General features: G+C 44.2%; 1 protein-coding gene across 4 annotated transcripts in view; it reads right to left on the bottom strand.

Moving 5' to 3' along the window:
* GRIN2B (glutamate ionotropic receptor NMDA type subunit 2B) overlaps window positions 1-22,058 on the bottom strand; it is a 225,741-nt gene that overhangs the window by 47,255 nt on the left and 156,428 nt on the right. For all 4 annotated transcript variants that reach the window (XM_071423094.1, XM_071423095.1, XM_071423096.1 and 1 more), the window contains 4 exons: window positions 4,165-4,373; window positions 3,676-3,847; window positions 2,853-3,006; window positions 1,196-1,321 (listed from right to left, as the gene is read on the bottom strand). In XM_071423094.1, coding sequence (XP_071279195.1) covers window positions 1,196-1,321; window positions 2,853-3,006; window positions 3,676-3,847; window positions 4,165-4,373 — 661 coding nt within the window. The remainder of the gene's footprint in view (window positions 1-1,195; window positions 1,322-2,852; window positions 3,007-3,675; window positions 3,848-4,164; window positions 4,374-22,058) is intronic.

The following is a 22,058-nucleotide window of genomic DNA, read 5'->3' as shown; positions in this document are numbered from 1 at the left end:
TGCAGCAGATTTCTGTATCTTCATATTTCATCTGTCAGGGATAATATCTGTCTGATCATGCAATACTCTTCATAATTACTCAGAAATATTGATACTTGTAGCTGCAGTTCGGCTAACTTAACAACTGCATAACTGCATGCCTGTACTAAAAACTGCTTCCAGTTCCACATCTGTATTAATACTTCCTAAGAGACTCAGGTTTCTCAGTACTTGTGCCCACAGATCCATGCAATTATGATCAGGTGCCATAAAGGCCCTCCACAGCTCTATGTCAAGAGACAAGGTCTCCATTTCCCCATACATGTGGTTCTGCCTGCATTCTCATTAACACTTTTTATTTTCATTCCTCTCTAATTTGATGGCATATATTCACTCAAAGCACTAAACTTGGGAGCAAATGAGTGCATTTTCCAGTAACTGTCTCTCTCCCACTATTCCATATGAACCAATAAATCCAGAAAGGTTTGAAGGGCTGATTCACCAGAGGGTGAAGATATGCAGTTCACAGAAGACTCAACTTGCTAATTGTTTTCATGTCAATAAGGGGGAAAGGCTGTATCTTAGGAAGGACAGACAGCCTTTCTTTAATTTATCTGTCTGCCTTCTGAAGATCAGAGCCACAAAAATGGATCACTTTCTTGGTCCCAAATTTCCTGCTGCCCTTGAAAAATAATTCTTTACCCACTCCAAAGAAAATGAGTTTCCCATTCTCTCAATTGGTCTTAGAAAGCCAGAAAGACAAGGAAGGACCTGACCAGGTGACAGATGTAGATTCTGGAGGACACAGCACTATGCCAGGAGGCCAGCAGAGTGACTTGCTCTGCAGGGAGATGTGGCACTGAAGGATGGATTGACAGTGCTGAGCCCTGTGATTGCCTCAGAGTGCAGCATCGTAGGCCCTGCCAGCACTGGCTACCAGGGCCCATTTTCCTTCAATGAGAAACAAGTTGGAGCTGGTATGTGCTTTAGACGTGAAAGGCAACACAGCTCCCTCTCTCATGCCAAGCAAATTATCCATTATACACATCTGCTCTCTTCACAGCCTTTTTTCCGCCTCCGTCCCTGTCCTCTTCAGTCTGAATGCAGAGCTCAGAGTGGGCTAGATCCCTATCGCATTCAAGGCAAAGGAACACCCCAACAAACAAACAGAGACTGGAAATCAGAGGGGATCATAGCAAGAAACAGCCCCCCTTACCTCTGCCATCAGCAAGGCACCGATTGTAGCCCACAGGGCTGAAGTACTCAAAGACGAAGACAGCCACCGCAGAGATGATAAGCAGCATCACAAACATCATCACCCATACGTCAGCACTGAAAGGTTCTGGAGAGGAAGAGAAAACCACGGTGAAAGACCTGATAACACCTCACCTCCTTTGCTCTCCAGAGAAGCCCCAGTGTGGGGCAAACTGGGCTGGGGAAAAGCAGAAGTTAAAGCAAAGTCTTCAACATGATTCTAAAAACTTCTTGAACTGGAAAAACTGAAGTTTCTGTCTCTGTAATGACTGCATTCCATCGTACTGTTACATTTGTGACACATGGCTCCATCTGGAACCACGCGCAGCCATTGTGGCATGCATTGATAAAATAAAACACATTGATAAAAGATTGTTCCCAGGAAGTCCTCCAGCACCATCTGGAGAGAGTGGGGGAAATCAGGCAGAACTGGCAGAGTTTCAGACAAGCATCCAACTTTCAAGATGTTATCCAGCCAAAGAGCATCTCCAAATTTCTAAGGTTCAGCCATAATGACAGCAGGTTTTTAGTATTCCATCCCTCTAGCAATGGGAACACTGGCTCATTCTAGAAATGTTAGTGTTTGTGTTGTGCAAGTATTTGATCTCTGCCAGGTTTTCTCCTTCTCCCAGTCTGAACAGAAAAAGATAGGACTGAACCAGATCAAAGAAACAAAGAACTTTGCTCCAGAGTATAGCCAATATTGCAACTTCAGTTAAATTGCAGTTTAGAACTTAAGAGATAACTTTAACATTGCTTTTACATACCCCAGCAATACTGGTGGACTTGCTAAGGGAAAAAACTCCTAAGGAGTTAGTAGTCATGAAACTCATATTTAAAAAGGTCTGGGAAAATTTCATTACCCATATAAAAGTATTTCTGTCTGTGAATGTTCTCAGGACTCTGGCAGAGAGCAGACAGTAATTACATAACTCATATAGTATGTTTGCAGCATCATAAAGCACTTTATAAAGCCAAATAGTAGACACCAGGAAGGCACGAATGTCTCGGGAAATGCAGTATCATTTCCGTATTCTCTGATCACCCTCCATCGCTGAAGGACATTAGAAATGCCTTTATTGTAAGACACAGTGTCAGCCCAGAACCGATGGCTCAACTGTTCTTAAAAAGGTCTATTAGTTCTCTAACTTCTACTAGGTGTCAAGGGAGGGCTAAGTTAACAACAGCTTTACAAATAATGACTGTCAATGTGCAACTATTTATTGTCAATTGCTATTACCAAGTATCCCAGCTATAAGGTTTGAATCAATTTTCTTCTGGCCTACACTCATTGAACATACTATTAGTTGACTCACTGGGAAATCATGTGCTGCAGTGTATGTGACAACTCTGAGTGAGCCCAATTTTTCTAGGATTAGGCATACAATTGCTGAAAAATGCCTTGGCTTGGAACTCATAGGCAGTGCCTATTTGCACTTGCATTTGCCTGGATTTTACTTGCCTGGAACTCAGTTCTAAAACATCACAGTATATTTTTATATACTTGTCCCACAGGTACTCCCAAAAAAGAGCTTTCAGGCTAAGAATCCCAAGCAACCTTCACCTAATTTTTTTTTATGACCACCGGGTGAAGTTTTAATTTTAGAATGAAACAATACCTAAGAAGGCAGAAGGTGAGACAGTTCCATTGCTACGTGACACCATGACACTGATTCCCGTCTCAATGAAGGGCACAGAGAAATCCACCACTTCTGAACGTTCCTCATTAATGGTGAGGGATCCCACAGCCATATAGGCCCGTTTGGTGACAACCTGGAGGAAGAAAAGAAAGAGATCACACACAGACACGAGGCAGCCCTCAAGCACCACAGGCAAGCTACTTCTCATCTTCCTGCCTTTCAACACAATCCTTTTACTCCCGTAATCCCATTCCCTATATTGTTTGTAACATCTCTCCTTTCTAATCTTTCATCAGGACACCTTCTTCTTTCAGAAAACCTATAGACATTAATCTTCTCCTCAAAGCTGGTCTGTGTACAAAAAATAAATCCACAGAGGTCTTAGGATAAACACATCATCCACGGAGAAGACGTCTTATCTCATTTTTCTGTCCTTGCTTTATCCTCCCTCGAACACTGCAAAGCTTTATTTCATTCTTTATTCACCTTATACACAACCTAAGCATAATCTAGGTTGCAGCAACCATGGTGAATGGATATCAGCCTCTTTCTAAGACTGTGTAGGCCAAATTTGTGAGACCATAGAGAATAATAATTAATGGTCAGACAAGAAAGGTTGTCATGGTCAGAGTGTCAGAGCAAATTAATTCACTCAGTGCCAAGAAAGAATGCAGGCCAGTCATTTCTAGAGTCACCTCTGTCCCCGTCTCAGAAGTGGACCCAATAATAATGGGAGGCTAGACCTGACCTGTATCACCCAGCCCAGGGTTGAAGCCCACCACACCCTTCCTTTGTTGCTGACCTCTCCAATCATTCCATTCCATGTCCCATTGATCTTTTTTCCATGCTTGCCATTAGTCACCAAGTAGAGGTCATAGGTGAACTTGACAGACTTTGAGATTTTCTTGAGGATGTCTATGCAGAACCCCTTGCAACATTTCTTCATGTAATCTGGCTCCTCATCAGTTTTGTTCCTGAACCATCACAATAATAATGGGTTAAAAGACTGGGAGAAGCAACTGTAATTACCCTCTGTTATCAGTTTGCATTCCCCCTCCCACTATATAATGTGGACAATTTATACTGTGCTATCTGTGCTGGAGGTTGAAGGGACACACTGCAATGATTTGCCCAAAGGGGCTCATCATGAGTGGACATGGGACAGGCTGGGCAAATGGAGGTGATTTTCTAAAAAGGGTTATAGATTATGATGGTATTGGCCCAACAGACACTTTACATTCTGCTGAGAACAAAGAGCCCCAGATGAGCAGAAGAATACAGGGGTGCATACTCAGTCACAATGCGTTTTTGGCAAGGGACCGTGTTCCTCATGCAGGTGCCACTTAGGGGGTCCACGTTCTCCACAATGACAAATGGTGCCTCTTCCAAGGTCACGATACTCAGGTGATCATCCTCGCGTTCCTCAGAGTCGGGATACAGCTCAAAGCGCGGCCACACGTAATACTTCATCTGCAACTTTTTTTCCTTCCATTTCCCCACCTGAGGAGACACAAACCACAGAAGATAGACTTCTAATTGTGCCATCCCTTTGCATCAACCACAGCTACTGCAGTAAGAGGTAAGAGGACCATCCTGGAGTACCCAAACTCATGACTCATGTAAGATGGAGACAATTCTGGGGAGAAGGCACTGAGTGAGTGGATTCAAACAAGGGGGAAGTGCAGAACAAGAAATATATCTGAGCTGTCTTATCTCTGTTATGGTCTCACCTCCTGGGAGAGTGAGTGGATAACCATGGGAATGCCGTGACTGTGGTCAAACAGACTTATGTCCTTTAACCTTTTCAGCCAAACAACTGGAACACAATGACTTGGTTACATACCTTAGCTGGAAACAAGGAATTGTTTTATATTTCTGATGCATGAAAATTAATACCAAAGAGTATCTATGATGATTTTTAAATCTTGCTATTTTTTCCCTAATTCTCATAACTTCCATAAATCTCTATTGCAATTTTCCATTTCCTAAGTGAATAGAGATCATATCTTCAGTAGTTGAAAAAGGGGGCGGGACTCAATTATCTTATATCTACTGCTAAGAATGAAAGCTGTTTAGAAGCCGCTGCATCCTTAAAGAGACAATACATGCAAGCTCACCCACTGCCCAGGCAGACCATTTCTTGCAAAAAAACCCCCAAAAAAACATCCGGGGAAAAAAGAAAACTTGAACATCGACTGTACTTTCAACTATCAAAATCTCGCCTTTGTTCTCAATTCCCCCTCCCACCATCACAGTTGACAGTAATTAGCACCTTGGCTGGCAACCAAAGCTGAGAGGGTGAAGAAGCTAACTGGGCTTTAGAAGAAGCTTTCCTGTATGATCCTCAAAGCAAGTCCTCCAGGCCAGGACTGAGGCATGCTGACTTGGTGGCAGAGGTAATGTGGGTGCGTGGGAAGCTTGCATGACTGCTCTTAGTGGTGTACCTGCTTGGTGGGTAAACAAAAAAGCTTCACTTCACTCCAAACCAACACGCCTCCCACAACCCCCAAATTTCAGTCATTTATTTATTGAAATGACAGAATGGGAGGGAGAACATTTATTAAAGGCTCATTAGGTGTCAGTGGATAATCTGTGAAACTCAAAGCCCAGCTGGGGTTTGGCATTTGAGAGTATCCAGAAATCACATAAAACACTTGTCACCTTCAAAACAAACAAACACTTCATCTGGCCATGAAAGAAAAATCCTCTCTGAGGGCTGTGGAGGGGAAGAAAGGCAGAAGAAATCACCCAGAGACAGCAGTTTCCACATCCACCCTCCTTGTTCAGGGTGAAGACAGCACCCCAGTGAGCACAAGGTGGGGGGTTGTAAAAAGCTGGGAAGTTGGTCTTGCCTTCCCGAAGGCAAAGAATGCCAAGGAGAGCTTGCCCATAATGTTCCCTCCACCCATGGAGATGCTCTGTACTCATGCTAATATCTAAGCCTGGATGTGGAAAGTGAATTTCTAAGGGAATAGGGAGCACAGACTCACATGCTTATCCAGGGTCTGCTCAGCCCTGGGCTTCCCACTCATTCACCAAGCAGGTCAATTTATCATCATCTGAGCCAGAGATTTCTGCAGTGCTACTTTAGCTCTCAAGTAACTGAGCTCAAATCCCCAAAAGTAGTAACTGCCACACGGGGCTCAGCAGGGACCAGTGATTAAGATGCTGCACAGAACAGCCCAGTTTTCAGCTCAGTAACATTAACTTATCATAGAAATAAGTGGCTGATGAAAGAGACATCTCGCAGAATCTCAGCAGCACTTAGATATCTCAGTAACAGGCATGATATAACCCCCTAAGTGATAAATTAGATCAGATAGGCAAACCCAACCCATAATTACCCAGAAGTTCTCTGGGACAGAAAGGGGAGTTCATAAGGCTGTGTGCCAGGCACGTCTCACAGTGTTGTACTACACAGAAACATTATGAAATTAGGATAACAATGACAGTGTTGCCACAGCCTTCTGTGCACTATATCACCTCACCTGCAAATACAGTAGTACACATCCATTCCTTATTATCCCAATAAAATAATTCTAAATTGTCCAAAGAGGAAGAAAAATAGAAAGTAAGTAAATGTTCTGATCTCCAAATCAATGATGGATTGTCTCAAAAATATGTGCAAATGTTACATTTTATTGCTCACCTGAACAATCAAGACATGCCACAAAATTCCATACATGTCCAGATATGAATAAGAAAAGTCAGAAAATCATAGTGAATTAAAAGAGGGCAGACTTCTTTACATGCTTATGCATGCAAAGGTCAAATATATATGCACATAGTTAAAGAAGGATGGGCATAAGCAACATTTGGGCAATAACAAACACCACATGTGCAGAGGATGGAGACAATGCAAGATAAAGAATACTCAAATGTATTGTAGGCTAGATAATCTGCCATAAGAGGAAAGGACCAATTCACTGCAGGGACAAAAGTTAGCAGAATTAAATGTCATAGATTTGTCCAGGTAAAGATGCCTAAGCTTAAAGAATATAACCTAGCAAGCTGTGCAGAGCAGAGCAAGGCATTTCAGAAGTCTCAGGGTACTTTGTATTAACAGCTTATGAACTGTTATTACTTGGGTTCTGATGAGTGCTTGCCTCAGCAAAAAGAGGAAAAATAAACTATCCCAGGCATCCTTCATGTTGGTCACCCTGCAGTTTCAAGACCCGTTGGGTGTTCTCCAATCAGTCCAGTCATCCAAACTCCCACTAAGAGCCCTGAAAGGTCACAGAATCAGTGAAAGCAAAGATACTAGGAATCTATAAACACTCCTTTCTAATCATATTCTCCAATTCCTGTATAATGTTACTTTATGCCAGGACACAGCTCCTAAGCAACAGAATTTTGCCTTAACTGTCCCGTGCTCCATCTGATCGAGTCAAGAAGTAAAGTCACTTTGGCTTGGGGGTGAATTTGGAGGTGTTGAAGGAGCAGAGTAGCTAACTTTTACCTTAAATATAAGATCTTATTTTGGATAACAAGATTCGAAGTAGAAGTCCAACACATTTGCAAAGAAAGAAAGAAAGGGAGAATTATTGTAGAACAGAAAGGTAATCACACATGCTATTTGTTTGTCTAAGCATATAAGTTATCCCATGCAGACAAAAGGTAAGATTGCCTATGCAAGGGGAAAACAAGTGGGAGCCTTCTGAAAGCCTTCCAGCCAGCTGGCAAATTGCCTCAACCGCGGTATAATGCAGCCAGAATAAAAGAGTTCTGCAGTATGTTAATGCGCATCTTTAATGAAAGGTGCATCGCATTAGTTCCTTGAAACTAATTCTTAACAGAGGCTTTTCTCTCCTCCCAAGGGAAGCTAAGGCTTGTAACAGCCATTTGTGGCAGATGTTTCTCTAACCTGCCCTACACTGACAGAGAGTCCGTGGTCTCCACAAGCAATCTATTCCAATGCTTAGCTATCCTTCCCATTAAAAAGTGAGGTTTTTCTCCTGATGTTTAACCTAAATCTTCTTGCTGCAATTTATACCAGGAGAGTGTATTTTCTTATTCTCCTACATGTGCTCTTTTCAGTGTTATCAGGTCAGTAAGATATTTTTAACAGAGAGAAGCTGATAGTCTCATTCAGTAGCTATCTTATAAGCGACACTGGCAAAAGCAGCCACCTGTTCAAATGACCAGCATCCAGTCTCGCCATTCACAAAATCCTTACCCATATGGGTAGTATGGACAAGTACAAGCTACTCCCATGAATTTCCAAAATCATCTGTTCCAACAAAGGCAGAAGTAAATTCCTGAGTTCCTCCTCATAAGGAAAGGTAGGACTTCAAAACACAAGAGCATCTGGAAAGACCTATAACTATTGTCAACAGATGGAAAACTAAAATCTCCTAGAAATTCAATTTTCAAGGGCTAGGCACAAGAACACTAAGAATTAAACCAAAAATGTTCAGATATGTTTCTTAGGCAAGATACTCAGCAGCATTGCACTGGTATTTGGGGTGGAGGTTCAGGAGAGGGCCTGAACCTTTGGGTGCTTGTTTTTTCAAAACTAGCTAGGTGAAGTCTCCTGAAAGTTATTATTTTATCCAGGCTCTTGTTTGCACCATGCCTTGCACCACTCTCTTTTCATTTACAATCTTATCTCAATTCCTGCTCTCTCTCTTCACTGCCCCCCACTGCCACACCGCTATAGAAGAAATGCAAAAGGAACAAAAGGGATTTGGTTTCATCTGCAGAATAAAAAAAAAAAGGCCATACCAAACTCACTTAGGGCTTGAACTGCTTTCTGCATTTTCCCAAAAGCTCAATGTTTCCTCCCTTATTATTGGTTCTTTTATTTCTTTTTCCCCAGGAGCTAAGGAGTTTATTCATTCCAGTGGGGAAGCACTAAAGCAACAACAGAGAGCATGAATTAGGAGGCAGAAATTCCCTATTCCACAAAGAATCTCTGTAACCCGATCTGCACCCTTGTGGCTCCACATTGGGTAAAACTGAGATAATGCCATGTTTTTACATCTGGGATGCACTGGGTAGATAAACACAGAAAAGGCCACAAGGCTCACAGATACTGTAGAAGTGAGGAGACACATACACGTGTCTAGAGCTAGATGAGGGAACATATACAGCATGTATCTATGAATGTTATAAATGTGATATGTATAAATGTGTACAAATGTGCAAACTTCCTGTCTTTATTCTTTGGAAAAATCTTACATAACTTTTACACCTGAATTAAATACAGGAAATATGGAAGATCAAATATAGAAAAGGTAAAGGTAGGATGTTGGACAAGGGGCAGAAAATAGGACTGTTATTGGTAATATAGCTGATGGAGAAGCATACCTAACCCCTCTGGGAAGCAGGGCAAGTCCAAGGAGAAATAAGATTCTTGCCAGTAGAATTGGTCCAGATCCTGAATGAGGACATGGGAAAACCAGAACAACTGGGCAGGACCTGAAAAGGGCTACTCTAGAAGCACCATAGAAATAGCAGTTATAACTGGGACACTGCCAATGGAAGTAGGCATAACTCAGGGTACATAAAATAAAGGTAGACCTAGGGGATGCTGTTGTAACCTTAATGCTGCAGTAGACTGTGAAGAAATAAATCATGCATAAATAAAGTAGAATCATTTCGGATTGAAATAGGTTTTGGAAGGCTGGTGCAAGATATTCCATGAGGACCAAACTACAGAGATCTACTGTAGCTCCACAGGCTTGGCTTTCAGTCTAGATGGAGATGCCATTACTGTTTCTAAAAAGAAATTTTATCAGGAACTAAGTTATTATGGAAGTCTTTAGCTTCACAGAGATTAGATGGAGAACAAATGCAAATTTTCACAGCAGCACCTTGATGTTTCTTTTTCTGGATCTGATAGCTGGCATATTTCTTTACCCCAAAGTTACTCAACAGGCAATAGGTCGTGATGTTTTACACTCAGTTTAGGCAAAGCAGCAAGGAACCTTACAGGAAAGCTAGTTATCAAAAATAACCTTGGATTGAGTGATTAGAGGAACAGAGAGCCTGTCTTAAAGAAGGAGATTAAAAAGCTTGTCTAACCTAGATAAATGAAAGCCAAGAGGGGATATGACTGCTCTGTATAAATAAAGGGGGGACAGATACACAAGGGAAAAAAGTAAGTGATTTTTAAGCAGGAAAAACAATGCTAGTAAAAGAACAACTGATTGTAAGGAAAGTTGCCTTGAAAAAAAGATAGATTTTTAACCATCAGAGGGGGATGTTCTGAAACAGCTGTCCAAAAGTAGCTGTGAAAACAACTAAAACGGGGTCAAGCAGCAGCACAACTGGTTTGCATAGGGCCATATGATTTTGCTGCCTAGAGCAGAGGGATGGGACCAGATGAGTCTTTCCAGTCCAGTGACTATAAATAAGCAGAAGCAAGAGGAGGAATTCCGCTGTGAAAAGCCTTTTCCCCTCAATTTTTCCATCTGCAAATGTCAAAACTCAGTCTTAATCATCATATCTCTGTCCCCCAGCTAACCCACATGAAGACAAAGACTGATGCAAATGATACCTCCAACTCCTTTGCTGCTACTTCCCTCATTCAGCAGCAACACCTTCTCTAGTGCCCTGAGAATAAAACATTCCTCTTAGCCTTCACCCAAGCTGGTTAAGCTATGACTCTCAGATTTACAGTGCTGACATCACACCCACTACCAAAAGTGTCATTTCTGAGATGCTACAGGTTTGTATCCTCACATAGGCTGGTCTACAGCAGGTGGAAAAGAGATGCCACAAAGAGCAAAAATCCCCTGTTTACAGACACTTTAAGGTGATTAATTAACCACATCAGCCAAAGCAGTCAAGAAATGGTTGTGAATGCTCCACATGCAAAATTAATTAACACAAAAACAACACTCCTTCCTGAACCTCAAGTTCACCTTCCACAGCCACCTGGGGAAGGATGCTTTCTTGACTGCACCTGCAGAAGCAGGAATTGCTTCTAATAGCCTTTCAATTAAAAATGTAGGCTGCAGGAGATGGTGTGATTTTCTCCCCTCTATATTTATACAGCACCTAGCATATGCCAGAAGGAGAGAGGCTGAGCTTAGAATACAGACAGGGTGAGATACTTGCTCCTGCTTTACAACTCATTCTGGGAATAAAAGCTCTTTACAGAAACACGGTCTTCCATCTCACTGAGGTCTGGCATTTACACAACTCTTGCCATTTTTGCTGAAACATTTATTTCCTGGTGCATTTATATGCCTTTTGCAGTTGCTAAGGTCCTGTCCCCTGCCATGATTAGCCAGAGAAGGTTAATGAGGTATACTTTGAGCACTTCTGACTTCTGCAAAGTCAGTGAACTATGGGGCTCCACTGGTGTCACAAAAAGGTCAGAGCTGTGAGAATGCCAGAGTTTGCCTTGCTAAATCATTCCTCCAAACCAGAAGGCACCAAGAATTCAATACAGGTATAAAACTAGCCCCTCTGGGAGATGATGGTGTTCTTGATGGCAGCATTAACTTGGTATCCCAGAAAGTGGTTCATCCAGGCAAGGCTAGCTCAAGCTGGGGCAGCAGGGACACCAGGGGGACATAGTTATTCAAGGACCTTAGTGCTACCTGATGTATACATAACCATGATTTATGGAAATGCAGACTGCAATCAGCACAGGCATAAATAGGAGACATGAGGAGAGAGGAAGCTGTTAATGGTAGCGGGGGCTATGATCTGAGTAGGCTGGAGAATGTAACTCTAAGCTTCTAGCAGGGGCAAATCAGGTGTTAGGATTTGGGAAGAAGACTTAGAACAAAATTTTTATCTTAACAAATACTGAAAACTGACTACCATCCAACATAACCCACCTTCAGCTAACAGGCAGTGACAGCACCTGACTCAGACTCTTACTTAATAGTGTTGTATACTTAGAGCCATCATGCCCTTCTGAAATGACTGTGTGAGGACAGGCGAGCTTAATAAATGTCCCAAATTCCAGCAAGATCAGTCTTTTCTGATTCTGGTCTGGTAAATAAAATCTAAAGTCGGGGAGCTTATACTATCCCTATCATTGTTCATCTAAGGTGAAAGAAGGTTTAACCTTGAGCATCTCTACTGCTCTCCTTTGCAGGACTGTGAGGCAGGGGAAAATGTAGCAGGGGTTCTGGTAAGATTGCACCTTTTGTGTCCCAGGCGGTTCAGGAGTCACAAAGGCTTTAAAGAAAATGTATTTTTATGTGCATGTATAGGCATCTAAATGCTTTATGTAAGCATTTTGCAGTCTCTAGGACTGCATCCGCATTGTGCAGGTGTGTGTCTGCATCCAGTACGTGTCCATGCATGTAATGCCCTATCTAATGATTTTTCCCCTTGGCTTTCCCTGTTGAGTTCTGGGTTTGAGTTTCATTTTGCTGAGCTTTCATTTATTTCACTCAGATTTTTTTTTTCCCCCTAAAGCATGTTACACAGAGGGAGGGATGCTTGCCAATTCACTCTGCAGTCTGGGAGACAGTTTAGAGCTTTGGCTGCTAAGTGGGTCCAGTACAGTGGTGTACAAAACCCTGACACGTGTGCAGTGACACCTGCTCTCTACACTGATTTAATACCTCTCCCAAAATCTCTTGGGATCTGAAGCTGAAGGAATGTTCAAAAATGCAGATGCAGAAGAAGGCCAAAGTTGTTCCCTTGTGCTGAGAAAAGCTAAATGTTGAAGCTGGCCCCAGCAGGGTTAGGAGAGGAGAAAACATAAAGAGAGAGGGGGTGAGTTACCTAATTCTCACTTTTTTCTATGCTCTGCAAACAAGACTGAAGGCACTGCTTGAAAAGCATCTCTGAGAATATCAGAGAGAGAGCCTTTACCTTTCAATGGGGGGTGTCACAGTGGGTGAAACACCTCCCCACCCCTCACAGAGCAGCCAGAGCTCTGCCTGGCAGCCCCACGCTGCCCCTGTGCAGAGCTGCACGCCTGCTGAGAGCAGCACTGGCACGGCTGTGCACACACCCCTCTGGCAGAGAGACACGGGCTGCTCTCCTCTCTCTGCTGGAAAGGGGAGGATCAAACGTCCTCCAGAGGAATTACTGCACACATTGGGAGCCAGATTCCAGGGAAACCAGTTACAAAGCCACAAGTCCCCGTTTCTTTTTTCTCCCACCACTGACAGCACTGGGCTGCTGATTGCAAATGCTGTCCTCATGGGCAGAACACCCTTTGTCTGGATCCTGGGTCTGGATTCACCCTGGCATAGCCACAGGCAGCCCCACTACCTCCAAATCTTCAGGGTGCATGTCTGCAGCCCCCCTCACCCTGGCACAAGGCAGGGAGTCTTGTGCAGAGCATCAGGGCCACCCAAGGGGCAGCCAGCTGAAACACTGCTCCAAGTTGTCCCCAGATCTCCAAACCCAGGAGAAACAACAGGTCTGCTCTGCATCCTGGTTCTCTGCCAGGACTCTTCTCTTAGCTTTGCAAAGAGACAGGATGGGAAGCAAAACTGTGGGATAGGAGCAACCAGGGACAGCCTTGCTGCTTTCCCTCTATTCTGTGGGTGGTTAAAGGGACTGCTCACTGCATTCTTGCACCTTTTCTTATCCACAGTCTCCCTTATCTGCCTCTGTGCAGAAAGCATGTAAATACCCTCATGCCCTGATTCAGTTTCTCCTCCTTCTTTCTTTTGTTCGCTCAGGTGCTCCCCAACAAACACAGGGAACAGGGAGTGGGGCTGGGGGAAAGCAGCAGACAGCAGACAGTCTCCATCTCACCCATGTAACAAAAATGGATGGTGGTCCCTCCTGCCCGGCTCATCGGCACCCCATCTCACCCACCCACCTCTGGTCCTGCCTCCTGTCACTGCTGTGCACCATGGACACAGCCCTCACTGCACAGACCTGTGTCCTAACGCCTGTCTCCATCATGTCGTCAGTCTGGTGCCCCTGTGCCAGGACCAGTCAAAGGAGTGAGACCAGTGCAAGCAGTCAAGAAACCTGCAGGGGTAGGGGAGCAACATGCAGGGTGATTTCCCCCTGTCTCAGCTCCCACTGACTTAGATATGGACTGGCTTGTCTGCATCCCAGCAGTGTCCACCTCTGTCCTGAAATGAACTTCTGGCCCAGGCACTCTGTGTCTCCACCAGCAGTGGGACTTACCAGGGTTCTTTTGCCTGCAGACCAACCTCTCATACAGCACAGATTGCCAGGCCAGATGGGGCCCCCCAGGAGCTAGTGTGGGCTGTATTCCCCAGCTGGAGACTCCTGCCTCAGAAGCTCAAGCTTCAGACTTTCTGATGGATAAGAACTCCAGAAAGAGAACCCATGAGTTTCAGGCTCCCACCTGACTCACAGCTACAGCCAAGTGCTGGGCTTTGCTTGAAAACCACAGCATTCTGCCAAGTTTGGGTGGAGCATTAGACAAGACCTGCCAGCTCTACCTACACCTTACAGAGAAGATCCAACCAGGATGGAGCCCACCAAACAGGACAGCTGGTTCATGGCACACATGTACATATGCCATGCTGGTTATAGCCAGCAAGTGCTCTTGTGAGTGATTCTGCCAAAGATTTTTTTCTCCTTTCCCATGCCTTACACAGGTACTCACGCACAGAGGTACCCCCCAGCAGCAGTTATCTTAAGCCCATCCGAGCTTGGAGTCCAAGCAGAATTGCCAAGGGCCCAGCTGAGGCCATCTGGGCTGCAAGGCATCTCTGTGCAAAAGGAGCACAACCAGACATGAGTGTGGAGGGAGTGAGAGATAACCTTGAAATCAGTGATTTGGAAAGGAGAAAAGAAGCTATGTATTTGCCAGCCCTAGGTAGCAAAGAAGAGTTAAGCCAAGAACTGTTTTCTTGGGAGCATGGCCTTAAAGAAATAAAATTCTTCCCTTCTCTCAGACCTGATGGGCTTCAGACACACCTCTCTTTCAATGTATGTCATTTTGGGCATAAACATGTCAACACAAAACAGGATCTTGTGCCATTTCTGGGGCCTAAAAGTAGGAGAACAGGCATGACAGAGGCAGTCTTGGAGACATAAGATGAAGCTAAGGCTCTCAGCAGGTTGCAGGATATCTTTTATGATGGCATGTAAGTCCACACACGGAATGATTTCTGTCAGTCTAGAACCAGGTGGATGACTTTGTGTATTTAAATGTGTGTGTACTGTGCAGCTACCACTGTTTTAAGGGGATAAGCAGTTAGCCTGTAATTAAGTTCTCTGGCATTTTCCATTGCAAGAATCTTCAGGCCAGTTCTCTGAGAAAAAACAACAATTCCATGTTTTGCAACAGGCATTTTAAAGTCAGCAGGGTAAAAATTCTGAGGTTAAGGACATGTTTTTTTATTTTGGCCCAACAAATTTCATTCTGTCTTAGCTGCATTATAAACTGTTGAATAATCACAGTTTCTTTTCTGTCACTTTCTTGCAGAAATCCTGGCAGCCAGTCTGAACAGAATCTGAGCATAAATGTTTAAGCGCTAAACCCAGCACCTCAGTAAATCAGTAGAGACTCCCCACCAGTGCCGTGGTAAGTACCACACCTCAGCTTTGGCAGAGCAAGAGAAAGGCTGAGGTCCAATCAGGCTACACACAAAATGTGGACAAATCATCCAGGTTCTCTTCTATCTGTTTAAATGTGCCTCAATGTGAAAAGGTCACCTGCACTCCACTACTCAGGATGCAGAAGAAAGGCAAACCACTTTGAGCTTTCATTAATGTGTGTGAAACAAGTGCAGGTTAGTCACCAGCTTGAACAGTCAGACTCAGTGCTGAAAGCTCAGCATGCATGAGAATGAACAATTTATTTTACTTAAAATATTTTGAGGGGTTTCCTCTTAAGAAACAAATTAAAACATAGCACATATAAAAAACCCACCACCAAACCATAAAACCAACTACATGAAGGGTAATTTATTTACTCTGAAGTATTAGAAAATGGCAGGTTTACAGTTTCCTTTTCAGCCTTTCTTCCATCCCACTTGTGTGTGGACATTTCGATTCAAATTTTAATTAATGAGTGCATGCAGCTCTCTCCATGGAGTCCCTCCCTCAACCTTTACACTTCAAAGAAACTTGAAGTAGAATTGAGGTGGCCTGGGAAACAAGACAGGCATTTCCTAGCTTGACTTCACAAGCTAAAAATTGAATCACTGTTCTTTTATTTTCTGTATGTAATTGCTTCTACAGCTTGAATGTGCACGAGCTATTACAAAACCAATCAACGGGCCAAGAACTTTCTGTGAAGATGGAGAAAGAGCTATCCATGAATCTCCAAGCACTGGCAGAGAAGAGAGGAATAAAGAAATAGCAATGGACAGCAAGAAAACCAACCAATGTAGAGATTATACAATCCTGTTTTAAGATGAAAAAAGCAGCACTGACCTTGCCAAGGGGTTGAATGAGGCAAAGCAAGCAGAAGCCAAATTGGAAAAGGTGCATTGGAGAGAGGTGGAAGAGGGTGAAGCTGGCAGGTCCCTCATTGTCATGATGCCCAGAAGGTGAGGCTATAGGAAGGCATAATCAGGCAGATCATGCTGCAGACAGGTTTCTTGTGTTGCACAATACACTCCTAGGAGACTAAGACAGGGCTGAGGGCTGTACTGCATGGAAGGTGAGAACAGGACTGAGCTGGTCTGGTCTGTGTAACCTCAGAGCAGAAGCACCATGGTAGGGGTGGATGCAATGGGGATGGTTACAGTCCAGATGCCATGTAGCCTGAGCCCAGCAAGGGCAAGGTGAGAGCTGGGGCAGCTTGCCAGGCTCACACAGCTGCCCTGCACCCTGCTGGCTGATGCACCCCCGTGGCACTGCTCCGCACCGTATGGATTTAGCATTGCAAGCATATGCCAGCACAGGCAGCACATAGCTGTGTTCACAGGGCAAACTTGCCCTAAGCAGCTGTGCAGCAGCTGTGCAGAGAGCAGATGCTTTCTCCTCAGATGCCCAGGAGTGAAGGGACCCAAGTGCTGCCTGTTATCTTGTCCTGTGCTTACTCTGTAACCTTAAGCAAGCCACCAAAGCCTCCTGAAGCTCAGCTCTCCCTCTGTTAAAGGATGTGAATAATCAGTCCCTTGTTGCAAGGGGCGTGAACAAGGACCTGACAGCTGAGAGCAATGACAAGGGTCAGTGCAGGGAGGAGATGCCTCAGCCCACCCACTCCAGAGGAGCTGTGCAGCTCAGGGCTGCACCCACACCACCTTCACACCCCACATCAGAGGAAGAGCTCTGCCAAAGCAGGGTGGTGGTTCCAAAGCAGGGTGGTGTGGAGCAGCCGTGCGTGACGGCAGTCGGCAGCGGGAATCGTGCAGATTAATGACAGAGCAGCAGCACCGCCAGCCAGCCATGTGCATCAGCGGCTCTAAATGGAACAGCAGGGCTTTGCATGGGACTTGCTAGGGACCAGTTTTGATGCAGGAGATTAACTAAAGCTCAAGAGAACATTCTTGAGTTTTCTTCACCTGCTCTGGAAGCTGAAGTGACACAAGTGACCAGGTAGCTGTCTTTCCTCACTCTCTGAAAATCCCTTTCCTGGAAAAGGGAGCACAGCGATGCTCTGGCTGATGCAGCGGCACTCGGCCCTGCCCACTCCAGCCTCCAGGAAGCAGATGCGTCTCATCTCCCACACTCAACATAAAGTTCAATCAGCTGAGGCCCCTGGCCACAGCTCTCCCTCATGGCTCTGAGGGGTCTCCCTCATGCTATCCAGGGTCCCACACACTAGCTCTCCACACACAGAGGTGAGATGTGTGTGGAAGGGAGGAAAGGAAGGAGGCTGCAGCCTCCTCAGATAGCAGCATTGCTTTTACTGTCCTGCACCCTCAGAGCCCACCTCCATGGATGGTTTCCAGCTGTGGTTGAGAGCTGTTGGCTCACCAATGCAGTGCTGTCTTCCACCAGGAAACAGAGGGAGCCTCTGAGAGCAGGGCAGGAGAAACAGTCTTGGAGAAAGACAGACCAGCAGTCCTCAGTGACAACACAAGCACTGTGGTGGGACAGAGCCCCATAGCCAGCCCAAGAACATACAAGTACAAATTTTTCTCAGTGCCAGCTTTATTAGGCCTGGCTGCTCTACTGCTGTGCCAAGAATATCCAGTAAGCCAGGTCTTACCCTTTTTTGCAATAGAAAAGATCGTGGTTATGACTGAACATTCTGCTGTTCCTTCCAGTCTGCTGATTATTTCACCAGGCAACCTGAACATTCCATTAATATCATCTTTTGTGGAGCTAAATACATACACTAACCACATATACAAATACATATAAATACATCTCTATCTAGCAGAGAATCCAATTAAGTGAATATGTTACGCCTTAGCAATTAATGAATTCAACAAGCTGAGCTGCCTCTTGCATATGATTAAAGTTCAAGCAATATCAATCATAACAGCAAAAAAGATTCCAGATTTTCCTACATGCTGTCTACAAAAATATTGTTAACACTTAAATCAATGGGCAAATTCAAGTGTATTTGCAAACCTCAGGAAACTCATCTTTTCGATGATATACAGCCTGTCCTTCAAATTATGGTAGCCTGTTCTTGAATGTGGTGTCTCAGGCCACCCCTGCTGCCTTATATATCTTTTTTGCAGCATTTTCTGGATGGCAGGTCTGTAAAAATGCTTGTGTCCTATGGGTCAAAAGAGAGCAAATTCCATGACTGAACAGATCAGACTGACCCTAATCACTTGACTCATGCAAATGTTTTCCTTCTCTTTGTGTTCAGTTGCCACAATGTTTTCTGTTTGTGTTTATACCTGTGTAAGTGTGTGTTTGTGTGCATGGGTGTGTGCTTGTTCTTTCACACATTAATCTTTTTCCAGGACAAGCCTGTTCGTGCAGTTTCTGCCTCTCAGCAATAGACAACACTGAGCCCTCTAGGGACTGCTCATTACCTCCTTCTCTCACAATATCCCTCCTCTGCATTCATGAGACAATCCCTAGGGGCAAGTACTACATAAATAAATATTTGAGTAGCCACTAAAACACAGAATATGCAAAAAAGCACGTGAGGGACTTGTCTGCAGTATTCAGGGCACAAAGGAGAAAGAACAGAGGCATGGCTTGGAGAGTTGGGAGCAGACAAGTGATGAGGGTGTGAACTGGAAACACAACTATACCCTTCTCTTCTCCGACCCAGCCAGCACAGGCTGGGCTGGTTTTCACCCTGAGACCAGAGCTGATATCATACAGGTCTGTGTTAGTACAGCTGCATAAATCCAAAAGCCAAGAATGTGCCATACTGGGAGGCTGATAGAGGAAAGAGCTTTTAACTGAACCAACACAGACATAGATAATTAATCTTACTACTAATGCTGAGTCTTTTTTGGTGTAACTGCTCCACCGTTCTCCTAGTTTGTTGCCATACTCCAGAAAGAGGCCTTGAATGACCAGAAGAAGGTTGGAGGTTCATCTGTGAGGACTGGTTGGGTCTGTCACAGAGAGAGGCCAGGCATGAGACCCAGACCTGGTTGCTCTTCTGCCCTCTGAACTGGGTACCAGGAGGTTCCTTTGAGAGTTCCTTCCAGGCTCACCAGCTTAGAGATCCTACATCCACTCAGAATTACTTGTGCCTATGCCCATAGCACTTCAGATTTCACAAGTCTCTATGAGATATCAAAGAATATAATTTGGATATTTTCTAGATTCCTTGAGAAACACTGTTCTGGAAATGGGTATTTTAGGGAATAGGGCATGTATTTGGCCACTTATGTCAGCCATGTAAGACAGCAGTTTGAAGGGTGATAGCCATATAAAATATGCCATACTCTAGGAAACCACATACTTTTTGTATGCTTCCCAACATATCCAGGAAAGCTAAAAAGCTCTCAGAAAATCAGTCAAGAGGCAGTTTCTTGCAGAGCACACTCTAGCAAAAATCATAGAGCCCACAGCAGGCACCAGCAGACTTGAAGGACCACTTGTATGATCAGAGGAGGGCATTTTTTGTGCACAGGCACGCAGCTGTTGGAGGGTGACATTTCAGAGAGATTTGGAGAACTTTCCTTCAGGAGTATGTCCCAGATTTTTTACTTCCCCAGAGAGCAGGAAAGGTCAAGGAAGGCCCTCTTTCAGGTTCTCTAGTACTATTTTCTCCTCCAGTACAAAGATTCTGGCTGCTACTTGAGTTGTGGTAAGTAGCAAGCCATCAGCAAGAGTTTTGGGCCCAAAGTGAATGCATTCAGCCAAAGTCACTTCTTGCCTCTGTTTCAGCAATTTCTGCAGCTGTTCTTTCTGCCTCAGCAGGATGGGGTTTTATCACTTTTTTTACCCTGCTGTACATCAGTGTTCTTTAGGAAAGGAAGGCATTTTGGGTTAAAAGCTCATTATTGATAATAAAAACAAAATAAAATACCCAATCTGTATAAATAAATCAAAAAACTAAGCCTTTGCACATTTGCAAACTAGGTGTTCAATGGGAGAGGGTATGTTTCTTTACCTGAACTCTGTGCAATAAGTATATATAGAAATGTACCTCCTTCCCTAGGCAACTTTCTTCCATTACAGGGAGAAGCACCCCATCCCTCAGCAAACTGAAGAGTGAGAAGAGCCAGCAGTATCCACCAGAGCAGCAGATGGAGGTGCCCTGTCAGTGTGGTGCCTACCACTGAACATGAGAATTCAGCCCATTCCTTCCATCCATTCCCATTTCTCTATAAGCAGAGTGGAAAATGAAAACATCCTTGCCAAGATGTCAATCCAGTCATCCAGATGTCAAATCATAACTGCATTTGCGCACTTGGGATTCCCTTGGGATTTTTCACAGCCATCACAGCTGATGATTTCCCAAAGTGGCTGCTGCATTGTCAGGTTTCTTGCAGTTTGCTTTCTGTGTGGCATCAAGCCCTTTCCACCCATCACCTCCTCCCTGTCTGTGATTACCTCCGCCTGTCAGCACTGCAGTAAATACGTGTATATTCCTGGGTCTCTCATTTTTCACTTTACAGAACTTCCTCGCCTAAAAAATACAGGCTTTCCAAACAGAACAGACACTAATATAGAGAACAAACAGGAATATTTGACAGGCTAATGGGCTCCATTCACTATCCATGCATCTACCTACACATAAGAACTTTTGTCTGCTTCCTGCAGGTTATTGCACTTCTGCAACTGTGACATTGTTAAGCTGTTGTCAGAGGTGCCTGTGATCTTATAGATCAGGAAAAACCAGGTCTCATGAGAGCTGGACAAGATATCTCCAAAAAACAGAAGTCTGGTGACATGCAGCAAGGAGCACGGCAGGACTCAGTGAAGGAGAGTTCCATGCTCAAAATCCTGAGTACAAAAAAGCAAACCCTGCTTCTGGACAGACTGTTTTTTGGAGAGGAACACAGTCAGGCTCTTGACCCCATTTTGTTTTCAAAGATGCAGGTCTGAGGTTTGGGATTAGGACCCAGGTCTGTTGACCCTCACTGACATAAATGGTTTTGCTCCCTTCCTTACTCTACCATGATTTCACTTTGGCTGTGGCAAATGCCTCTCAGTCCCCCAACCCTGCACATCCATTCTAAAGGCTGTTTCAGAGATTATTTTACTGGTATAATTTTTCCCCCATCTTTTCATTCTTCTTTTGCCTCCCTCCTCAGTTGTATCAAGTGCCTCTTTTCCAAGACACTTTATGCCTCTAACCCCTCAGTCAGTAACAAGATGTGAATGCTGACCTGTTCTACTTTACTGTCATTGCTTTTTGTCTTACCCTACCATAAGGCTCACTTTTGCCCTTTTACTCACTTTCTGCAGATAATTTGCAGTGGTCAGGCTGCTGCTATGTTAAGCTTATAGTCCACAAAACCCAAAATTGTCACCCATTTACAATTCATGTTTCCCTAGCAGGTCAATGCAAAAATATTCATTGCCATCAGTGGATAAAATATGTCATCTCTTTACAGACTTTCTCCAAAGTATGCTGAGCAAGAAAATCCTGGCTATTTACTACTGTTCTTAACTTGCCTGCATTTGCTGTGCACTGTCTCTCCCCTCTGTCTCTGTGACCATGTTTTCTCAGCTTATATTTACCTGGTAACTATTTAGTAGCAGCAGCCATCATCTACGTCCCTCTGTGCAGCTCGCAGCACAGCAGGGGCACTGGTTATTGGCAGGCTTTTTCAGTGAATAGAGTAACACAGATAATCAAAATAACCATAAAGCTTGTTCTGCACAGTTCATAAATCAAACTCACCAGGGCTGGTCTGCATGACAGAGAATGATAGTCGTACCGCAGCCTGAGTGCTATTCATTACAGTGCCTGTTCCCCTAATTACCCCTCCATTTTCACAC

The sequence above is a fragment of the Agelaius tricolor genome, unplaced genomic scaffold (assembly GCF_023055355.1).
Source record: "Agelaius tricolor isolate 1412-34295 unplaced genomic scaffold, bAgeTri1.0.p SCAF_3, whole genome shotgun sequence".
Classification (NCBI taxonomy): domain Eukaryota; kingdom Metazoa; phylum Chordata; class Aves; order Passeriformes; family Icteridae; genus Agelaius; species Agelaius tricolor.
The sequence above is the reverse complement of the archived record's forward strand: the minus strand, read 5'-3'. Positions and strand labels throughout refer to the sequence as shown.